This window comes from Triplophysa dalaica, chromosome 9, assembly GCF_015846415.1.
Source record: "Triplophysa dalaica isolate WHDGS20190420 chromosome 9, ASM1584641v1, whole genome shotgun sequence".
Lineage (NCBI taxonomy): Eukaryota > Metazoa > Chordata > Actinopteri > Cypriniformes > Nemacheilidae > Triplophysa > Triplophysa dalaica.
This window is the reverse complement of record NC_079550.1, coordinates 19,848,431-19,871,394: the sequence shown is the minus strand read 5'-3', so window position 1 is coordinate 19,871,394 and position 22,964 is coordinate 19,848,431. Positions and strand designations below refer to the sequence as shown.

General features: G+C 40.0%; 2 protein-coding genes across 3 annotated transcripts in view; both read right to left on the bottom strand.

The window, feature by feature from the left end:
- Nucleotides 1–201: 201 nt before the first annotated feature.
- Nucleotides 202–10,990, bottom strand: LOC130428762 (protein sel-1 homolog 3). The gene is made up of 23 exons (XM_056756991.1): nt 10,791–10,990; nt 10,205–10,700; nt 9,936–10,062; nt 9,687–9,808; nt 9,497–9,612; nt 9,035–9,096; nt 8,819–8,951; nt 8,568–8,688; nt 8,348–8,491; nt 6,759–6,958; nt 6,231–6,410; nt 5,886–6,005; nt 5,623–5,763; nt 5,089–5,151; nt 4,588–4,761; nt 3,897–4,024; nt 3,612–3,695; nt 3,056–3,146; nt 2,887–2,971; nt 2,510–2,619; nt 2,173–2,300; nt 1,454–1,556; nt 202–1,175 (listed from the first exon to the last, which is right to left on the bottom strand). The coding sequence occupies exons 1-23, from the start codon at nt 10,842–10,844 to the stop codon at nt 1,038–1,040; spliced, it is 3,120 nt and encodes a 1,039-aa protein (XP_056612969.1). The 5' UTR covers nt 10,845–10,990; the 3' UTR covers nt 202–1,037.
- A 1,038-nt stretch (nt 10,991–12,028) lies between these two features.
- stim1a (stromal interaction molecule 1a) overlaps nt 12,029–22,964 on the bottom strand; it is a 37,767-nt gene continuing 26,831 nt past the window's right edge. The window contains exons 8-13 of one of the 2 annotated variants that reach the window (XM_056756299.1): nt 21,907–22,084; nt 18,707–18,874; nt 18,206–18,306; nt 17,145–17,374; nt 15,289–15,658; nt 12,029–14,783 (exon numbers count right to left, since the gene is read on the bottom strand). In XM_056756299.1, the coding sequence (XP_056612277.1) occupies nt 14,267–14,783; nt 15,289–15,658; nt 17,145–17,374; nt 18,206–18,306; nt 18,707–18,874; nt 21,907–22,084 (1,564 nt within the window). In that variant the 3' untranslated portion in view covers nt 12,029–14,266. The remainder of the gene's footprint in view (nt 14,784–15,288; nt 15,659–17,144; nt 17,375–18,205; nt 18,307–18,706; nt 18,875–21,906; nt 22,085–22,964) is intronic. The other variant, XM_056756300.1, reaches the window with a different exon arrangement.

Below are 22,964 nucleotides of genomic sequence, written 5' to 3'. Positions count from 1 at the left end.
CACACCTCGCTTTTCAGAGCGATGAGCTTTGTAAAAAAGCAGCGCATTTCAGAGAGGCGGAGCAAAGAGGAGATACAAAAATAACAATAATATTCGATTTAGCCGTTTCATACGACCCCTTTAATACAAATGAAAAAGCTCGTAGTTTACTTTTCTGTACTCGAAGCATCCCCGTTTACAGACCTAAAAGAACAAAGCACTTTTTCTAAAAGCTGCAAATCATGTTCTCTACCTGATTCATGAAATACAAATCTCACACGACGGTTATAGCATGATGGATGGTTTAAAAAGTTTGACTAAAGGATGTGCAGAGATGAACACATTCACAGAACATTTATACAAATCTCTTTAATGAAACATTTACATTATGTACGCTATCAAAAACTAGCTTTCACTGTTAATGTCTCGCTGAGAGCTTCGCATTATTTTAATTTGAACGCTGTGAGATTCCCGTCCCCTTGACACTGTGTGGTGCAGTCCCTCTATCAGGGGATTACTCAACTTTTGGGTGTTGTTTTAATTAAACGTGTGTTCCCGGGGCCCTGGGCATATCACAGCTTGCTGAACACCTGCTGTTTGCATCACTCTACACACAAAACCGGGAGCGCTGCACACACTTTCATTAGAAGCAGCAAGAGTCGCCCCGCCGGGACCCTCTACCTCCAAGAGAGGGAAAAAATTTGTTTGTCTAGAGACACTGAAGTGATACTGCAAAAGCTCTATAAAGGAAAACCTAACAGAAGTTAAACAATTTAAAATGATCACATTAAAATCACAGCAAGAAAAATATGTTTTCTTATTAAAGCGTAAGTGAAAAGTCAGAAAATATCTTGGTAAACCTTATTTTTTAAAAAGCATTTAGTTAAAACCTTTGAGGAATGACATGTGTGGATGTGTTGTATGGTTTCAAAGTCTCGTTGCCTGATTATAAATGAAAGAATATGAATTGTAATACAATTCGAAATGTTACAAAACTTCACGATTGTTCATAAAGTGCTCTGTATGAAGAAACAATCATTAGGTCTAAAAAATAAATATCATCCAAGGTTTTCAGATTCCTCCTCTTGGTCTTGGGTAGATGATTGTGGGGGCTGGCGGTGGTCCGCTGTCCTCCGTTTAAAAAGTCCAAAAACAAGAGACAAAGTTCCAACAGCTGCCGAAACTGTGGCGATGAGCTACAGGAACAAATAAAGATTAAGAGTAAACATTTCATCCAAACCCTCATCATTTGTTCATCTAAACAGTCTGAGCGAATGATCATCACGATGTTAACACAGTAACCACAGAAGTTCCCCCATGAGGCCATTGTGCAATTAAACTAGCAACCAGGAGTTCATCCATGCGGCAACTTTTTTCTTTATTTGACTTTTACAATTACCAGCATTGTCTGTGATGTCTATTCGGACCATTCACACAAAGAAATAAATCATCTGAAGAGAAGATTCACACACACCTTAACTGCTGTATGTTTATCTACTTGGAAGGATGGAAGGTGTGCGTTGAGGAGCGCTAGCGTGCACGGCAGGTATGCCTCAACACTGTTTGTCTCTATACATCTACAGCAGACAAAAAAACAAGCCGATTCATCAGTACATTTCTTCAAAAAACACATTCTGATTGGATTTTATTGGAAGCCATTATAAAATGCATAGAAATATACACATAGATGCCTGAATCTGTATAGGCAAGTCGGCCTACGAACACTCCAGGAAATTGTGTGTTTATTTGCAACCATAATAAGTATCATTTATGTTTAGTCAGGGGCGGACTGGCAAGCAAATTCGTGTGCATTGCCTAACATGCATACGTGTCCGACTCGCTAATGCTTTCCGGTTGCGTCAATTCGCGTTTATAATACGTCCGCCAGTCCACCCATGGTCGCGGCCGTAGGCCATCGGTGGGATGGCTGTTCTGGACTTTTGACAGAATGTCCTACTGGTCAATCCACCCCTGTGTGAAGTCCAAATATAATGGCTTAAAGTAAACAAAACAACAAGACGAAGTTATAAGCTAGCTAGCAACAATAAAACGTATATATTGCTTTAATAAATATAAAAACACAACCCAACACATTCTCGTCTGTGGGATTTTCATGATTTAGAAATCTTTTTTTTAATGGCATCTACATACAAATGTTTATTGTAAAAATAAAGAGGGTTTGTTTAGTCTCACCTGTGAAACAGGTTGGTGAGGAGCTTCTGCTTGTCTGTCAAGTAAAGATGAAGCAAATTTAGTTCAGCAAGAAGACTGAACGGCAGAGACTCGCCTTCCTGGACGAGCAGGCCGAGGTTATACCAACCCTGAGGAGACCAAAGACAGATCATTGATACCGCAACAAAACATGCAGAACGTGCGTAAAACCGAAACAAAAATCATGACGCAAAATGTGTTTGTGTAACTTTGTTTTTTGCCAGTAGACGTGCTCTATGATTGAAAACGATTCATGTTTGGAAATTTCCAGGCGATGCCGAATCATATTTGAGTCTTGTGGATTTCACATGAACAGTACCTGTGGATTCCTCATAAGAGCTGCTTGTTTGTACATCTCAGCTGCGCCAGAAACCTCTCTTCTGCCGGAAGCTTGTCCACCGTACAACAAATCTCCCATTTTGATCAGCGCTGAGAAGAAAATAAACATCCATCACTGCGCGATCAGACAATGATGCTTCAACTGCAGGGGGCAGGAAAAGAATCTCATGTCCTGATGAAGCGACACGGGGTGTGGAGTCAAACCTCAGATGCCCATCAAGCTTTGAGCATTTCAGTTTACTTCAATGACTGACGTCCACACTGAATAACATTTAACTTAAAATATATGAATTTTAGAAAACCATGAAATCAACATTGGAGTTCTTTCTTTCGTGATCCTAGATTTTGTGTAGTTACCATAAGAAGCTGGATCTTGACCTTGTATGGACATGTTATAGTATCTCAACATACATTGAGTTACCAGGGCTGGGTTCAAAAAGGCCTGTAAAGAAAAAAACATCTGTCAAAGCCCAAAGAATAAAAATATTCATTTAAATTAATAAGCAAGTCTTCAGAAGAGACTCACAGAGTTGAGTTCACAGAGGTACGCCACATTAAACTGAGCGCCTTCAAAGCCACTCTCTGCCGCATTGAGATAATAAATCAAAGACATAATCCTGAAAAAACAAAAAAGTTATTAATATTTCAATTTTAGATAGGATTTATAGATTAATGTCCTAGTGCATGTAATTTAGCGGCATCTAGCGGTACAATTGCGAACTGCAACCAACGACTCGCTCCACCACTCACCCCTCCCTTTCAAATCACTATGCTGAATGTCACAGTACTAAGATTTCGTCATGTTTTTGCGTGTTTACGTATTTACGAAACGTGCTCTTTGGAGTAATTTTTCCGTTTAGGGCTACCTTAGAAACAATATGGCGAATAACATTGCAAGGGGACCCACGTGTATGTAGATAGAAATACCTCATTTTGGTAATAAAAACATTATGCTTACTTATGTAATGTCATCTGAAGACAATTATGTAGGCTAGATTATATTGCATTTCTGTCGATAGATCCTCCAAAAAATTACACACTGGACCTTTAACATTGATATGCATTGAAATATAAAGCATTACCAGTCTCCTTTGAGATGGGCATTCAAGCCTTTTCTCAAGACTGTTCCTAGATATCCGTTCTGTTCAGACGCCCATTTAGCCCACCTGAGGCAAAAAAAAGAAAAATCTATTCACATTTTTGTAGTAAATTTTACTTTGTCATAAAAATCTACTTGTATAAAATGAAGGATATCATAAGCGACTAGTGTACTATATGTAGGTAAAACTTGCATCCTCCTTACACCCATACACATCATATAAACTATTCTTTAAGTTGAATACAGACACAATATCTGTCATACATACAAAACAGCATCTTCTGGACGTCTGGCCACTTGACCAGGAATCCCATGAATCCAAACATCCGCCAGTGCGATGCCACCGTTCATATGACCTCTCTGAGCTGACCTCAGGTAGCACTGAAAGGCTTTAAACTGTTGTGAAAAGCAGGTTTATGTCGATTAGGACTGGGTTTTGAGACCATTTTGGTGATTCGATTCGATGCTATTCATACGTTCCAATTCGATTCAATTTCGATTCGATTCAATGTCTATAAATTATCAGTATTTCATTTAAAATATTAGTTTTGCGGACATGGAATCCATATTTTAATATATATGCTGGTAACTGAAGCCCCCTACTGAGCTAAATAAAGGAAATACACATTCACATTAATAGCAGATCCCACAACTGTCTTGAATTACTTTTTACTTTTACTTGGAGTATCCAAACAAATAAAAACATCGTAAATGTGCAACAGTGAAATCATAAACAACTTGAAATTCATCAACAACTTGAAGAAACTAAACAGATTACAAAATTCAACTTGAATAATGGCGCCATCCTCTGGATGAGAGGCGAAATACAGATAAAATTCATAGACGAACGTGCATTAAGAATCGGGGAATTTGTTTCTTTAAATTGAAGATCTAAAAATCTATATTTTTCAACCAGCCCTAATGTTTATAGAACTGGACAGCAGCATGCAGGGACTTGCCCTGTCTTGAGGATGTCCAGGGTAGAGACCCTGAGAGTAGAGAACTCCTAGATTCATAGCAGCATCAGGGTGACCTTTGCCATCAGCCTCCTTCCACAGAAGTGCGGCCTTCTCGTAATCTCTTTCAAACTGCTCGTAATACCATCCTAAAGCCGTGATGGCAGGAACAAAGCCCTGCGAGACACCAAACCAGAAACATCACATGCATACACTGGCTTAAAATGTACATTCGTGCTTTTAAAATAAGCTTCCACAAAAGAGCTATAAAGTGCATCCGGTTTTTTTATTTATTGTTTGCTGAAGAATAAATTGACAGTATTTGGTTTTTAATAATAAGATATGAAAATGAACAGCATTCCAGCTTTCATGGCTATTTTTATGCCAAGAAAATATTTGGTTCATATCATTTATTTATTCCAAAAACTTTTAAACTGTTTTTGATGTAAGGCTATTAAATCTATGCAAAGGACTTGATCAAAATATATCTCCTGTGAGATGTACCTGTTCTATTGCTTTATTCAGAAATGTCACAGCCTTTTGCACGTTTTGTTGAACTCCTTGTCCCTGTTTAAATAAACAATATTACAATCAACACATAATACAACCTTTCTCTGAAAGATCAACACTTCAAATTCTCTGCAAGATTGCCCTCTATTGGCCAGATGTGATATCACTGGGGATCACTTGGTGGCACTTTATTTTACAGTCCTGTTTCCCATGTACATACTGTGTTCTTATTACAGTAAATATAATAACGGGTAAATAACTAGGTACTTACCCTGAACCTAAACCTTAACGTATACCATGTAGTTACATTATACTACCCAGTTCTTTCTAGTAAGTACAACATGTGCTACATGTATAGTAAAATAAAGTGCAACAGATAAATGAACACACAAAGCATTACTTTTACTTTATAAACGTCAGAAAACAACGTGGTTAAATGTGTTCAGCTATATAATAAAAGAAAGCTTTTCAGTAAAAATATTTGAATTTTTTATGACGGAAACAGAAAGGATCCAAATCTTAGGCTACCGTGAGGAGCACGATGGCGTAGTCGTACGCGGAGACAGGGTCATGAAGTCTGGTGGCTCCTCTCTCATAGTGCTTCACGGCGGTCTGAATGTCTGGAGACACACCCTGCTGACCCCAGAACAACATACGGCCCATCGCTTGCTGAGGAGAACATCAAAACTCATCAACACATTACAAACCCTAAAAGACTGTCAAAGAGATATTCATCTTCAAAGGGGGAAATGTTTTATTTTGCGTTTTGCATCAGATGTGGATTTTAGTACCTCTGCTTCAGCCACTCCACTCCGTGCCTGAAGCTTTAGCCAATGAAACAGATCGTCGTTTTCACTGGTTTGGGCCTTCAAGGCCTCTTCATCGTTTAACCGTATTAACTCAACAAATGTCTGCGGAGAAAACGAGATTATTTATTGAACAGCTCGTAGCCAATAAAGAGGGAGGCCCTGATGCCTTTGTGGAAACACAATAAAACTACATTGCACATTATTATTTCATTCAAGCATTCATTTTAAAGAGCTTGTTAAGATACAGTTTCGGTTTTATAGACGATGTAGAACATTGATAATTTCGAGATTTTATTATAAACGTTTGCCGTGTAAATGTTCTTTCACCTGCTGTGGAGTGGGTTTTTTATGATCCGTGGTGGTCTGTCTTGCGATGTTGATGTAATACGCATAGGACAGTTCATGGTCAGGGGTCACGTCTAGGTCACCGACATGATGCATGTGTCCTAAACGCAGCAGGGCCAGTCTCCAGTCGTCCTGAGCTGCCAACAGGGACAGCAGCCAAGCCTGAGGTGCAATACATCCGTTTACGTCCAAAACTGGAAATTCTCATTAACTCTTTTTAAATATTTGTCTACAGAGAGTCTAACATCTCATATTTCCTTTCAGCGTTTCACCTGTTCTCCTCTCTTAGTTCCAACATGCGTGGACATATGTATATCTTTAATTCAAACAGTCCTAGTGTGTAGTGTGCAGTGTTTATTCATCACTCTTGGCTAGGTCTGAACCTCAAAACCTTTAGTTAGCAGCCTAGGCTTTTAAATACTAAACAGATGATTCAAGAATTGTTATTTACGTATTATTCTTCATTTGTCAGTTACTTTGGATGAATTGGTAAAAAGAACGGAAACCCACCTTGTATGGCTGCTTCTTAACTCCAAACCCACTGCTATAAAGCACAGAGGAGAGATGCAGTGCCCTGTTGTCCCCTAAACATCCAGACTGTAGCAGAAAAGGCATCAGTCTCTTTATTACCTCGAGGCCATCAGATGATTTCAGTTTACGCAAGACTAGAGAATACAGCACCCGGCCTAGCGTAGAGGACAACACGTAACCTACAAAAAGAGAATATATAAATAATACGAAATAAAACATTTTTTATAAAAAAACATCAAACTCTGCATTGAGCTCTTTGCCTACAGATGCCAGTGAGATGCCTCAACAGTGCCGCCATATTGGTAAGGGCAATACTGCCCTATACAACACAGATGAACAGGGACGATGTGTTGTTTTAAATAAAAACTATAATGCTATAACCTTTAATGATCGACAAAGGGAAGTTTTAACAATTCCTGGCTATAATGCCTCGATTACTTGTATGTGTTAATAGGGCAGTTTGCCCTCCGAAATATTGCAGAAACCTCGGATTTAGGATTTGACCCACCTCAACCCAGAAAACAATTTATGGAACTGCACTTTTGTTCCTCCAGACTGTTTTAAGGCCACTTTATACGTTTCATGTTCCTTAATCCAGACGTTATTTCCGGGGTTGAGTTAAGAAACATCCTAAATCAGAGATGTGTGGAACGCAGCATATGTACAGCGCTTCTGTATAATTGCTAATGTATAAACTAGCCTACATTGCGGCTCTATGGGAGTTTAAAGATATTAATATTGACAAGATGCGCCACCGCCATTACATTGAATGGGGAGGAATGTAACGCTCAATGGAGTGGCCCAGAGATGACGTATTTTTGTAGGCTAACCAGGAAGTAACGTCAAGCTGGTTCTCTTGACCGAAGCCTATGCATCTTCCCATTTTATTTGAAGTCGAAATACAATTGCGCCAGAAGTAAAAAGCTAACACAAGGTTATAAACAGACTATGGTCGCGCAAACTTTATTCAAAACTGATGAATGAATGAATCCCCAACAGTGATTTTAGAGATTTGTGCCCCATGTTGCATTATTTGTGAGATTTAGATGTGCGATGATGTCTAACATCTTGCTCAAAGGAAGTAGTCACTTTAAATAACTTGTTAGTAACCGCCATTTTAACACAATAAAGGTTTAAACCTGTGTGTTATAGAATGATATATGAAAATATTTAGAGGTTTTGTTCGCCACAGATCTTATTTCAGGCAACCAAAAACCCATTCATAAAACCCATAGACTTTGAGGCGGGGCTCTCGTGAGGCGCAGTAGATGAGGCAACCTTGAAAAAGGTGATTTTTGATGCAATTTAAGCGTTAAACCTAAGTTATGATACAGTTCATATCATGTCTAATTATTGATCATAAAAATGCTGTTTAATTGTGCTATGACGTAAAAAGCTGCACAGAGGCGTTGCAAACATGGCCGCCAAGTGCCACTACTTCCGTAAACAGACTTTGTGGAGGTTTTTTGCCGTTTAAATGCACATTTATCCCACTAATAAACAATTTGGCACAGACATATAAATGTCCTTATAAATGTTTCAGCTTCTGTATGTAATAACACTCATACCTTGTTTTTGTGACAGAATCTTAGTCAACCGTGCCACTTGATGCCTGTGACGATTGGTTGGTGATTCGAAGAAAGTGCATCGTTCAGTTGTGATCTCCGTACCGTGATTTAGTAAAAGATCTGTGTATGCGTCCAAACAGCTGCCTGGATTTAAAAAGTTAAAGAATTAAAATATGATTTTGCTCTTTTTTGTCATCTAATGGACAAACAGGGTACTTACCAGACAGCCTGTTGACAGTGGATTGTGCATTGAAGAAAAGATCAGCTTTAAACTTCTGACAAGATTGCAACCATCCAGTTATATTTACCTTCGCAATTATATCAGGAAGTTGAATTTCGGCCTATTTAGAAGAAAAATTATTGTATGTTTAATCCAGACTAATACAAAGATTACATGAACAATCTGGAATATACCCAGGTTGAATCACCAAAATGAATACTCTTATATAACCATTAGACAGAATATCCTACAGGGTCAGCTGGGAGCCCCTTTGTGCGGTAGAATTTAGTCGGTCCATAATATCCTTCAATGCCCGTTGTGAATTTGCCTCCACCAATAACAAAGTAGCCATGCGTGTCATCCAGCATGGGGTTAATGTCAAACCTGCCCAAGACATTAGAGCTTTTTTATGGAAACAAGCAACAGAGCTCTGAAATGTGCTATTTGCAGTCAAGTGTAAAACTTACACATGTTCAGCAGTCTTAATAAATTGCTGCTGTCCATCAGAGCATGCAATTGAAAGCTGTGTCTATTGAGAAATGAAATAAAATGACATTTATTTATTTGCTGACTTTGTAGTTTGGTCAAACGTGTCCATATTAAAATACCTCAATTCCTTTATAATATAAAAAAATATATGATTTCAAAGATTAAACCATGAGGCCACATACCTCTTATAAAAGCAAACCAAATCTTACAATACTACTCTGCAACACATTTTTTAATTCAACTTAAATATATTAGTCAACACAACAAGTTAAGTCAACTCACCCGGAAACTCATCAAGTTCACTAATATTTATAAGTAGACTTAACTTAAAATCTTAATGCAACCATTTAACCATTAAGTTGAACCAACAATTTTTTTTACTGAATGATTTGTACAATGAAAGATTTACACTATACAGTTTATGCATGCTTGTTCCTCACCGATCTTCCAAGAATCTCTAGGTGGATAAGACACCACTGACCAAGAGGAACCTTGAACGGAGAAAGAAACGCTGACGGTTGTCCAGAATCTCTGACCAACTGCACATGAATCTGACCTGAACAAATCCGACAAGATCAATGAGTGATCAGAAACCATTTTAATGAGTCAGGGTTCATCAAGACGGCTCACCGGTTTTAGTGAGGAACATGGATGGGGTGGCGTAATCATTTTCATCATTAATGTGGTGCAGAAGGCCACACAGATGGTTACTGCAGGGTTTAACCAGCAAAACCCAGAGTGAAAAGGCACACCTATAAGGAATCAGAATTATTCCACTTTGAGACACATTTGAACAGTCACATATTAAGTGATGCAGTTTAACTACAGTTGCAAAGTAAACAGATTGTATCACGACATTTTTAAGTCACAGGATTTTACCAGGGAGAGTAGATGGATTTTATTCTTAATCCTTCCAACAGTTTGTTTTTGAATGGTTTGAGGGCTTTGATGATCCCATAATTCTCCCCAGTAGATGCATACAATGTGGAAAGAAAAGTGGCCACCTCTTAGAGAGAGAGAGATTTAAATGTTTGTGTGATAGCCCAATTGAATGGAAAATGGTTAGTTGAGGAAACTTTAAATGATAAAAATAGAAAGTGTGAGTAAAGACCATTAAAAAACAGCGATAAGACATTTCTTATTCTTACCATTTTCTTTTGCGCACTGTGGCGCATCGTCTCCACCGACTCGCCTGAGCAATTCTGCGCCCCAGCTGGCACAAACCAGGTGATTCTTAACGGGTCGACTGAGTGGTGGCTGAACATCGAGGTGTACGGCCACACTAGCCAGTGAAAACCTGTCCGGTTCTGGGGAATCGTCAGAGCCGATCCAGGCGCGCAACAAACAGCTGAGCACCCAATCGGAACCGCGTATTATCCAATCGGGCCGGTAAACAAGCCAGTCGGGGAAACGCACCGTCACCACTCGGGATCTGGTTCGCCCTGCCTCGCACGTCCAGTATTTGTCAAAAAGGATTGCGGTGGATCCAGTATCGAAAGAAACCAGAACCTGTACGTGCACGACGGACGACTCAGCACAGGTGTAGAGAACGCGCGCAAGCCACAAGGAGACCGGCGCGTCAGGCGCGTTTAGAAAAGCCACATCACCTGTGATGGACTGGCTTAAACATCCAGGTGCAGACATCTGGTTATGAACAAAATAATTTATTAATGGTAACAAATAATATGAATTGTATTGGAAACAATAGTAGCCTACATGGTGGACAGTACTTACTAAAACAAATAGAGGAAAACACAACACGTGAAAGCATTTGGCCAAGTCTCCCATTTTCCTGCGCTTTCTTCTAAGTTAAAAGTGAACAGTTTGCTTATCTCATGGTACGCAACATGTACATTTGTTGCGTTATTGTTCTCGTTGCGCCATGTCCGCATCAGATAACTTCTCGTGTGTACGTGTTCTTATGGCTAAGCAGCAACTGAAACAATCCAACCTGTCCGGCATAACATCCTGTTCGAGCAGGTGTGAAAGCTTAAGTAAATAGCATCGACAATTCCACACTTTAATGCAAACCAAGCCCTTGCAAATGAACGATGCATTGCAGTATTTGTTGCTGGTCTCAGAGAAAAAAAGTGTGAATATAAGTGTGCAGTTGCAGTCTTACACTATGCATGTGTTTAATACATCTAGAATAAGCACGTATCACAACTTTCAAATCTCTTCATGACTTCCTCTGACGGTTTTATTTACGTAAGATGTGGGAACTGTCAATGCAGCAGATTCTGATCTGACCATGTCTATTACACAATGTACTGTACACAATCATTGTACAATGTTTAAAGGGGTCACATGACACGGCTAAAACGAATATTATCGTTTGTACTAGATGCAATGCAATGTGTATACACGAGGTTCAAAATGCTGTATTTTCCACATATCGCGCATCTTTCTATCTGATCTTTTCCCCGTCCCTCTGAAACCTGTTGATTTTTAACAAAGCCCATCGCTCTGAAAAGCGCTAGTGATTGGTCGAATACTGCAAACGTGTGGCGGAAATGTAACGCCTCTTACCATATTTGGAACATGTGGTTCCAAAGCAATCGTACTGATAGGTACGCCCACCTTACTTGCTTTAACATTTGGGCGGTCTTTGTTAAATCATACCACCAACTGACGTAGATTTGTGGAGGTGTGGCTACACGAGGAGTTTTTGTTTCGGGCAGGTCTGGGCGGGCATTCGCTTTTAGATAATGCATCTTTTGTTCCGATACTTTCATTTGTGCAATTGTACGTGTCTTATACTTGCATCGTCAACTTATAACACACCAAAGACACAGAAAAACACGTGTTCGCACCATATGAACCCTTTAATCGTGTAAATCTGTTTTGTCTGTTCAATGGACATGGGTTTGAGATCAGGGGATTGCACATAGTCAGAAACAAATGTATAGTACAATGCAATGCAAGTCACAAAATAACAGTGAGGAGAAACAAATTAAAAATTGAAATCTCAATAGTTTTATAACTTTTTTTATTGCTTTCATGCAGGAGTGCCATAAAACGTGAAGACTACAGTTTTGAACATTACAGAAGATGCAAAATATTTTTTTCTTTTCGCCTCTCTCTGTAGATTATAGTCATAAATAGCTCAGAGAAAGTTGACAGGGGGCCAGAGTCAAAACGGCTCGCGTCTCTGCCCCGTCCGTTTTTGAGAACATGCATCAACACAGCGAAGTGCGGTTTACTGGACCAGACCGATGCGCACGCACAGACACACTCACAGGTTTAACAGCGGCTTCGTGCAATAGGCACACAGATGAAACAAACACATCCGCACGGTTTATGCCCATCAAAACTGGTGGTTGATATTTCTATGCCATCTTTTACCATTTTTCATGAAAGAAACGATGGAACAGATCATGTATTGAATTGATGAATTAGAAGATGATGAATTTGGTTTGTCTCTGGGTTTGTGGAGACATTTTTACTTTAGAACCTGTGGGTAAAAAAAACGAATGCATAGTGACATCCCATAAGGTCTTTTACCCCCCTTTCCCTTGGAAAGTGTGCTTGTCATTTTCAGTGCTCTTTAAAGATAAGGATGATGCTTATCTTAGTAAACATCATGTAAACCGCAGGAAGAACAGAGAACATCTCTTATTCTTCTTAAAATGCACAGTGGTAAAACCCATATGTCTAAAGGCAAGTCGTTCGTAATAGCAACTGTCTGCAGCCTGCGTTCAAAAAATATAAAAGAGCACCAATAAAATGAAGGATGTGGGTTGAATGAATTGGTTTGTATGATCTAATTCAAAGCACCATCAACAAGAACAAAATACCAGTTCTTTCAAAGATGACGTAACAAGACGTAGGGTCTACCAGAATTTGGACAGTCGGCACCTTTTTAGAAAGTGTGTAGGTAAATAAAATAATTTTACGATACGCCAAAGCCTCAGAACTGGACAGTTTGTGATGAGCTTTGCTTTGGCACTTAGAAGACGGAAAGATATTCTTCAGTTCTCTTGAGATCTGTGTAATTTAAAGGGATCTATCACCCCAAAACGAAAACTCGGTCATCATTTACTCGCCCTCTTGACAACTCAAACCTGCGAGGCTTGCTTTCTTCTGCAGAACACAAAATAATATATTTTGAAGAATGTCGGTACGAGAAAACCGTTGGTCGCCACTGACTTGCATCTGCTTTGTGTTCACACAGTGGAAGTCAACTGGGACGAACAGTTTTCAAAATATCTTCTTTTGTGTTTTTCAAAATAAATAAAGTCAAAGGTTTAAAATAACAAGAAGGGGAGTAAACGTTGACAGAATTTTCACTTTGGGGTGAACTGTCCCTTTAAGTCAAAATTGTAGCATTTAGTTCTTTGAGCTCTTTTTGTTTTTACATTGAGACTATTTTTTATTTCATGAAATCACTGCAAGGGTTTTAATGAAAGAAAAAAAAGTGAAACAATCACATAGAAACATTCATGTGCATATTCACAAACCACCTTTGTATTATCAAAATGATTTGGAAAGATCTAAAATTTTCAAATCGATTTTTTTCCGTCACATCCCAGAAATCCCTGAAGCCGTGGAGATGCGTTCAGTGGCTTGACTTGTGTAAACGTTTTAGCACGTCTTCCAGCACGTTTTCTACATTTCCTTTTCACCAAACCAATGCATCGTCATTCAAAAATAGTGCAACACATTTAAGGGGGTTTCACACCGACAGTTCAGCCCTTTTACAGTTTTCACCATTGACGAACACTCACCGAGGAGTACCATAAAACGTTCAGACGATTTGTTTTAACCTCAAAGGAGAGAGTGTGCTGATAGAAACAAAAGAACCAGGTTATTGAGTTTAAGCAAAGGGGAACAAGAACCAAGCAAACATCTAGGAGCATTCAAAGTTCAATCAAACAAAGGCGAAGACATGCAAACTGATACAGATTTCACAAAGAAAGAAAAGTCCATCGGAGGGAAGAATCCTTTGGAAAGTCTGGCACTGACTCCTGCTGAATAAATAATGCAATGCAAGCCCTATCAAAAAAACAGTCCAACCTGTTTCCGCCCAAACAGATCATGCTATTCATCCTAAAGCTCCTCTGATAAACAATGTTTCTACGAAGACCTCGTAAAGGATTTTGTTGTGCCGTAACTTCTGACTGAAGGGAAGAAAAAAATCATCAAAACATTCATAGTAACAATACGACGAAAAGAAACAGGGAAAACGACACAGGTGTCCAGTTCTGTCCTTATTTCTTCTGTTTTTTGAAGATCTTGAAGGTGTGCAAATGTTTCTTGCGGCTGGAATCAGTGTCTTCACCTGTAGAACCAGTGTCCTCCTCTAGGGGGCTCTTTTTTGAAGATATCTGAGGGATGCGACTTCCTGCCTTCCCGCCAGTCTGTCCGGTGGGTGGCGGCGTGTCGGGTTCGGTGGAGTTCGGGCTCAGGGAGCGCGAGGATTCCGACATGGACATCGCCATCTGCGAGCCTTGGATCTCGCTCATGCTGGCGGATTTCTCAAAGCTGGATATCTTCTTCATTAATATGGGACTGTCAGGGACTCCGTCAGGAGAAGCGCCTCCGTCTTGGACGCGGTTGCCTCCATTGGGTGTTTGAGAGTGGGCGCCTTCCTCAGACCGCGACTGGGGGCCGTGCAGGAGGGAGGTGGGCTTCACGGGGAAGGATTTGTAACTGTAGGATAGACGTAGTTGTTCGCCGGTCTGGGATATACAGAGGGAGGAATCGGAGTCAGAGCGGTTGAGGTCCCTATGAAAGAAATGGTGAGATTAGCATCGAGAACATAACAAAAACAATCCAAAACGATGTACGACTCTTTCTTCTGCAGAACACAAAACAAGATATTTCAAAAAATGTACAAACATGGAAGTCAATACGGCTTAAGGTTGTTTGGCCTTTTGTGTTCTGCAGAGTAAAGAAAGTCAGGTTTGCAATGACACAAGGGTGAGTAAATGATAAAAAAATGGGTGAGTTATCCCTTTAAATGATGGTGAACAGATAAAATCAAAACTACCACAGCAAGAATGCAAGAATTAAAATGGTTAAAAAGTGCAAAAGATGCAAAGAAACATCGTGGCACAGTGCAACAGGAAAGTCCACAGCCAACCCGTAGTGTCATTATTACCAGTAAGTACAGCCAATCACAGCAACAAAGAGCAAACCCAGCAAGTAATAACTCTCAAAAGTGTGAAGCGTTGGAGATAAAAGTGTTGAGTGTTTTTGGACCCAGTCCCATGCACGTGCCAAGCGATACCCGAAGCTACCGGAACGGCGGGTGCGCTGAGGGCTGGTCTCGTACGGGAGGTCTGGGATGGTGTCCATGGGCTGGAAATGTGTGGAGTGATAGTGGGACGAATGAGAGGCGGCAGCGTGGAAGGAGGAGTGTGGAAGGTGCGATGATGAGGCGGAGAAGATGGCGGGATGAGATACAGCAGAAGAAAGCGGAGGCATTCCCAGAGCCTCGGACTGCCCGAACGAATGGCTGAGTGTCTGCCGCAGCGCCGCCCTAGATCTGTATGAGCTACCCTCCCCTTCCTGCCCGTGACAACTCTCTACCAACCTCTGAGAGCCCAGGGCCAGCTGCGGGTCGATGTGCCGTTGACGGAGTGACATCATACTGGGAGCTGTGGGGGCACAAAAAATAAGGTCAGTCGGAGCAGTAATATAAAGCATTTACACCAAAAAACGTGCTGGGTGACGGGTGGCAGGCTGGGGAGGATGCAGTGAAGAAGAAGGGTGACACTTAGGTGCTCGGAAAGATAGAAGGTACAGGTGTGTATAACTCAACAGCTTTTCAGGCGGTTGAGGACGAGATGTCACTTTAACAGATCCAATAGTGCATGTTTCTTTAAAAGTTGTTAAGATCCAAAAAAAAGACTACTGAGATATGCAATAAATAATATTCCATGCAGTCTGAATATTAAAGATTGAAAGGTGCTGACTTGTGTCAGTGTTTTCCATCCAATGCCCCCTTGTGGTAGGGTTTATGCACAGCATATTGCTTTAACAGACAGTGGTTTAAGAAGACAAGAGGACGAGAAGAGGATTCGGGAAGAGGGCATGGTAGTGTAGCCCACCAGAATACTTCCAAAACGTTTGGCAGTCGGAATTCAAAGACCACAGATCGCTCGCTCGGCGGCCCATTAGCCAGGTTGCATCTGGAAGGGGTAAGGGGCAAGGGCAGGGTGCGACCGTTAATAAGTTAAAACTTCACAGATGTCCACATGCGGACATGTTAAAACAACGCTTCTATTCGCCCAAACGTTCACCCTGAGGCAACTATTCTAAATAGGTTCTGTAGTTTTTAGCAAGAGCAAATATGAGCAATACAAAAATCTAATAACTTAAAGGTCCAGTGTATGAAATTTAGTGGCATCTAGCGATGAGTTTGTGAATTGCAACCAACTGCTCACTTCCTTTCGAAGCACTACGGTGGTTGACATAGAACGAAGATGTTGTCACGTTTCCACTTCTTTGCCGAAGGAGATAACGTATTAAGCAAAAATGCACTGTATAGAAGAAAAAGCTCATTCTAAGGTAACAAAAACATAACGCTTCATGATATGAGATATTTATACACCTATGAATACATAGTTATATATATGACATTGCATTACTGTTTGTAGATCCTCCAAAAATGACACATTGGACCTTTAAATACACACTACCCAATAAACACCACTTTTATTTCATGCTTTGCATTTGGCAAGACTTTTTATGGGTTCTTTAAACATAACATCACAAATTAATTTGATGAATTACAAAAGCCAGCTCCACTTCCAACCCAGAGTGTACCCTTCTCATCAGATTAAATACAATAAAACAGATCTGTACAAAAAGTGCTATCATGCATATATTTTGAAATGCTATTTCAAAATATGAACATGTGATAGCAATGCATAGTAAATATCTCCAACTTGATGTAAAGCAGACCTGTAGATGGTAAAAGTAAACAAGAGTGCATTCTCATACAGAAAACTTCGGTTATGGAAGCTGAAAAGACGGATCAAAGCGAGGGGTTTTTGGTTTTGGCCAAGACCCCTTTAGCATGTCTGTGCGTGCCCTTGGTGGGCGGGGCATTAGGCCCCTCTCTGTCCGGCGAGCCCTTACATTGCAGGGTTCCTGGTGCCACTATGTCCTCGTCCATGTCATCCATGTCATCAGACATAAAGTGCTGGGGTGTCCCGCGGCCGCCCATGAAGCTTGGGTCCAGGTTGAGGGCCGAGGCCAGAGAGGGTAAGCCTGGGTTATGGACCAGCGAGAAGCCCGTCAGCATCTCAACCTGCTGCCAGCGATGGAGTCTCTCTCTCAGGGCTGCAGTGACCTCACCCAGTGCCTGCCTTGAGGTGAAGAACAAATATGAGATAGGTGAAAGTTTAGAAATCATTTTAGATGGACCAAGATCTTTAACCCAGTGTTTCACACAGGATTTTGAGAGACTGTGGCACTGATGACGTCACATACTAATTAGCATATTTGTGACGTCATCTCGTGCGTTTGATCTAGTGTTGGCACTTGATATCCGTTTCGCTTCTACTCTATGATAGGTCACATTATATTGTATTTTTACCCAACTGAATGCTATTTTCACATATAATCTGTTCTGTTGTCAGACGATGTTATACAAAAGTATAAAAATGTAACTGAACACAACATAATTCGGTGCAAGATCAGAAATATGCGAGAATACAATGTTGCTGTTACACAGAGTTACAACTAAGGAACCATAGTACAGAATATACACACCGCAGCGAGAGCTCGCACACAGACTCACACCAAGCACATAGAGGAAGAGTGTGCGGACACTCTGTTTACCTTTCAACAATTAAGCCGTTTTAAATAGTAAAATGAAAATAGGAATCATGAAAAATCTATTCATGGCGGCTAGTGTTTTGGATAGTATAGCCGCAACAAATAAACCAATATGGGAAACAGACAACACAATGATATGTTGTTATGAGAAGTAGCCTAAAAAACAATTTGGGTTCGTTTTGAAACTATTGCGGCACAAATTTGACCCTGGCGGCCCCCGTAGTCTAATTAATGAACGGGAAACTTCTTTAATCGCAACACCAAATTGTCAAATCAAAAAGTGTTTCTTCATTCGATTGAATTATCAAAAGCAGTTTACAAGTTTGCTTAGAGTTTGTTTTCAATGTCTGCGGACTCACTTAGCTGCCAGTATTTTGTGATCGACATCATCCAGTGAAGAGCTGTGTGCCACATGAAACGTCCCGAACAAAGTGTTTCTTTTCTTCTTGATCTTTTCTGCCTAAAAAATGAAGAATACATATTTTATACATGAATTTTAAAGTAATGTTTTATTTTGTATTGTTAAATGCCGTCATAGTGAAAAAAATTATTATATTAAAATTAATTAAACTTTCATTTTATTCATTTAATAATTGTAAAAACTAACTCGTTGATTTTTTTCTTTTTTATTAAAATGTATTGTATTTATTCTTCTTTACATAGTATATATATAACTTATCGTCACTACTAATTATTAAGAAGTAAACTGTACATAATTATATTTCTTTTAATCATGCATCACCATATTATATGTGGCTGATATAATCTTGAAAACATTTTAAAAAATGCAGTGATCTAGTTTCTGGTAGAACAAAATTGCTTTATGCTTTTGGCCAGTGAATCCATCAGATGTTGCTCACCCCCTCTTTGGCCACCTGCAGCTGTCTCTCTGCGTTCTGTTTCTTGATGTTGTAATACTGCACCTCCACCTCGTGAGTGAGCTGTAACCACTTCTGCAGAGCTCCTGGAGGAGACCAACTGCTGCGAGACTCCAGCTCCTTTTCTGCTTTCTTCAGAGCCATACGTACCTGCAGGGGGCGCCACAGACAAAACAGAGCATTAAAACTTATTGTCTCATCACAAACGGTAGCAAGTTTTAGCATAAAAACTGCTGGGATCAGTCCCTCAGAAACATTAGGATGCAAGTAAGAAGGATCTTAAATAGGAACTCTAACATGGGCAAAAGCAGATTAATGTTGATGTTGACAAATAAAATGAAATCAAATGTAGCTTCAAATGTGACATTCAACCATGACAACTAGGAGTCAGAGATGTCACGATATCCAATTTTCACTATTTTGTGGCTAAATCGTTCACGGTAACGAAAAAAACCATACTCGATAATACATATAAAAATAAAAACACGACCCTGTCATGGAATACTGCCCACACAACACTATAGGATCTTAAAAAGCTAGACAATTACAGTACAATGGCCCAAACAGACCACCGAGCCTGAAATAAAACATTGCAGTACAGTCCTTCACCTTCAAACGCACTGATTTACATACGCAATTATGACAATTAGCTCATTTCTATGACTCACTTTCACAAGCTAATGAGAAAAAAACGGATCAATTACACAGCCTGAAAACACTTGGTTGCAACAATATGAAAATTATTCTGCCACAAATAAACCTAACAGCCCAATTCCACCTAACTACAATAAACACAATTAATCAAATCTTTCATTTTAACGGTAAATAAACAGAGCTCATCCAATAAAGCACAAGGAGGGTGGAGAGGGCATCAGGGAATGTGGTGAGGGGTCATAGAGCCAACAACTCTGTGTATGGACGGACGCTAATGAGAATCATACCCACAGGGGAATTTATACCTCCCCCTGACCCAGAAAACCCATTAAGCGGTAAGGATTTAATAAACCAACTTGGGGTGGCCGTTGTAAAAAACAATCTAATTCATGTCTGATGCTTGAGATGCCACTTGATGAAACAAACTGAAACCAAATACCACTGTAGGAGGATACCTGTTACAATTCTCTGATCTGGTTTGGAAACGGTTTATTGTATTAAAATCCCAGTGAAATAAAAAATTACACATCTTATTTTTTTCATGAAAGATTCCAGATTTACACAGCTCTATTGTAAACAGTTTTTCAATATGGGTCATTCCCGTTTTACAATTTGTGCGCCTTCATAATCTTCATATGAGATCATGAAAATTACATTATTATGCGTTGTGTAATGTTGCTGTGTTTGAAAGTAAGAAGTCTGCCAAGTTGTAAATCCAAAGGAGAATGAATAACAAAGTTATAGGCTTGGAAAAAAAGGGAGTCGACTCTGAATCACGCAAACGAGTCGTCCCTATTCCGATTAGCGAACCGCAGCGGATTTATGTCACTACATATAGTCCCCGCCTACTTTTTGCTAGGACATCCCGTGAAAACTTCATTCTTCTCCCCAAACACTGTAGCTCGCGAGCCTCATTTGATGTAGACCAATCACAGCAGACTAGACCATCTCACCAATCACATCAGACTAGGCTAGCGGAAAGGAGGTGATTAGACAGATGAATCGAAATAATAGTGTTTTTACACCTATGTAGATAACCTTGTTGTTGGACACTCCATAAACCAAAGTAGGACCTTAAAAACCCTAGTTATGTACTTCCTTCCTGTAATGACTGTCCATCTTAATTTATGCACGTTAGATGGCTTGGGCTGACCATCCGTTAACTCCTCCCCTTTAACTGTCAGTCTGCTCCCAGTTCCATTTCAAAATGCAATTCCAAAGAAAAAATCCTAACCTCAAAAAAGTCTTAAGTGCTGAGCAAAGATGAGGGAACAATTCTGAGCCTGACATGCAAAAACCGCATCACAGAGGAAACGTCACCATTTATCACGATCAAACTAGTTGGAGGTATTGACTCAGAAACAGTTTCAATATTGACTGTGCAGTGCGTCATCTCTAACTTCCATACACTCTTATGTTCTAACAAAATGTCATCTTTTCTTTCTGCTATACTCTTTTTTTGTATCACATCGGTACACTGTAAAAAGGATGTACGACATGTTCCCATTCACTTCCACTGTAGAAAAATGAAGCTAATAAGTCCGAAATATGGGTGTTGTAAATTCCCTATTACTCTTACCGTTTTATTGTGAAGGAGTGTTCAGTGTTCAGGCACCTCGTTGGGCAGCTAAGGGGTCCTTGAAAACATAATATTGAGCTGTGCATTTTTTACATTGATGCCTCTCTGAGTTTGTGATGAAGGTGGGTTATAACGATCCATTAACGATAACTTTGATATGTAAAGGAAGGGGTGGTTTTCGGCGCTAATATAAGCTAACGCTACTTGAGTAGCAGTGTTTTATTTGATGCTTAATGTGCTAACTCACTGGCAACTGTTGACTAAGTTGTAGCTAAGTTCAGGTTAAGATGTGGCCATTAAGTTAGCATACCTTCTCATATATATTTGTTCATTGCAGATACCAGTACAGTACAGAAGTCACTCAGATCAGTGTAAAGATTAAAGTGTAAGCAGTTAACACCGTGCTGTGTGTAATTTGGAGTGGTAATTCATATTAAAGCCACGTCAACGGTTCTACTGTGTCCGGTCTTGCTCTCTAATCGGAGTGTCCGTGTGGATGAGGTGTTCCAGCGAATACACCTGAAACAACATACAGTCCTAGCTATCCCCAATAATGGGCGCTGACAAACTAAAACCAAACTTATTAGAAAACGAACACTTGAACATATATCGGCGTGATATGACCGAACTAATATGATAGAAACCATCTTTGGGAAACGTATGTTTAAAGTGCAGATGGATTTTTTAGTTTGGCACGATTACCGTTCGTTTACGTGGAGAGGGCGGGGTTAATTACATACACCGTAGCCAGCCACCAGGGGTGATGAAATTTACTTTTCAAAATAAGGTTAAATCAAATAATTCGGCCACATAATTTTTTTTGCACAGTCTTACCTGGCACAAGTCACATGAGACTTGTCTTTAAAAGCAAAAAGGGCACATCCGTCATGGTTGTCACACTGGATCTACAACATGGGTTCTCTAATTTTCCATTTCTAAATGGTCTCACCTGGTCAAGTTCCTCCTCGGCATACTTCTGTCGGCTGAGCTCATTTTCGGTTCCCTCCCGGAGCCCCTTCAGCCTCTGCGCCTCCTGTTTGGCAGCATTGATCTCGTCTCTGAGCTTCTGCTCCAGGTTCACCTTCTCCACCTCCACCGAGCGATGCTCTTCCTGAGCGATCTGCAGCCTGAAGAGTGACAGCAGAGAAACGACATAAAAAATAAACCTAGAAACGGCACATCGGCAACAAACACAAACATTCGGATACACAGCACTGGAGAAATTAGAAAACTTTGTGTAATGATTTATAGTAAATTCGATGAACTACAAACATTGTTCCTGTGCCTGCAAACAACCAACATGTAATCCTCAAAGATTGGGTCTATTTTATATTGGTGTCTGAGTGCATATCGGTGTGGTCACGGTCAGATAAGCACTCCACATTGGAGCCAGAAACAACATCTACAGCAAACCTGGGTGGCTGCCAGGAGAAGGGGAGGAGCTAACAAACGCTGATGTCATAATGACGACAGAAAGGAAATGACATTAGGGACACAAGGCTTCCTAAATCACGACAGGGATTAACATTTTCCCTGGCGGCTGTGAGAGGATCCGAGGCCCTTGATTTACTCAGTCATGTTTATATAAATCCCAAGATCAAGCTTCCTTTAAGAGAAGAGACTGTGAGCTATACTCAAGACATGTCATATGACAAAGTTCAGAGGACACTGGACTGACTGAGAAGATATGAAGGCCTAGATACCACATGACTAAACCTACCCGGCAGCTGAATTACAGATCTGTGACCAATGAATTGAAAACGCACGCATATAAACATAAAACTACCATTAAAAAAAGTTAAGGTTCACATGACTGAGTTGCTTTTAATGATGTTAAAAACCTTAAGGCATACATGTCTTGAAATTAGTTACATAGAGAATGATTTAAGCCTAGATATGAGTTGGTTAATCCCATAAACACATTGTTGCAGATTTTATGCTTTTCTGTTTAGATAAACAGAATTTGTTTAGATTCATGAATTATTTTAGCAAATTCAAAGCCAAAGA

What these genes read in the sequence shown, in the direction of transcription:
- LOC130428762 (XM_056756991.1), bottom strand. Translation starts at nt 10,844, where the DNA reads ATGGGAGACTTGGCCAAATGCTTTCACGTGTTGTGTTTTCCTCTATTT. An exon ending in ACCTCTGTGAACTCAACTCT is followed by an intron (nt 2,972 to 3,055) that starts GTGAGTCTCTTC and finishes TTTTCTTTACAG; the next exon opens with GCCTTTTTGAACCCAGCCCT. An exon ending in TCAAGATCCAGCTTCTTATG is followed by an intron (nt 2,620 to 2,886) that starts GTAACTACACAA and finishes TTTTCTTCTCAG; the next exon opens with CGCTGATCAAAATGGGAGAT.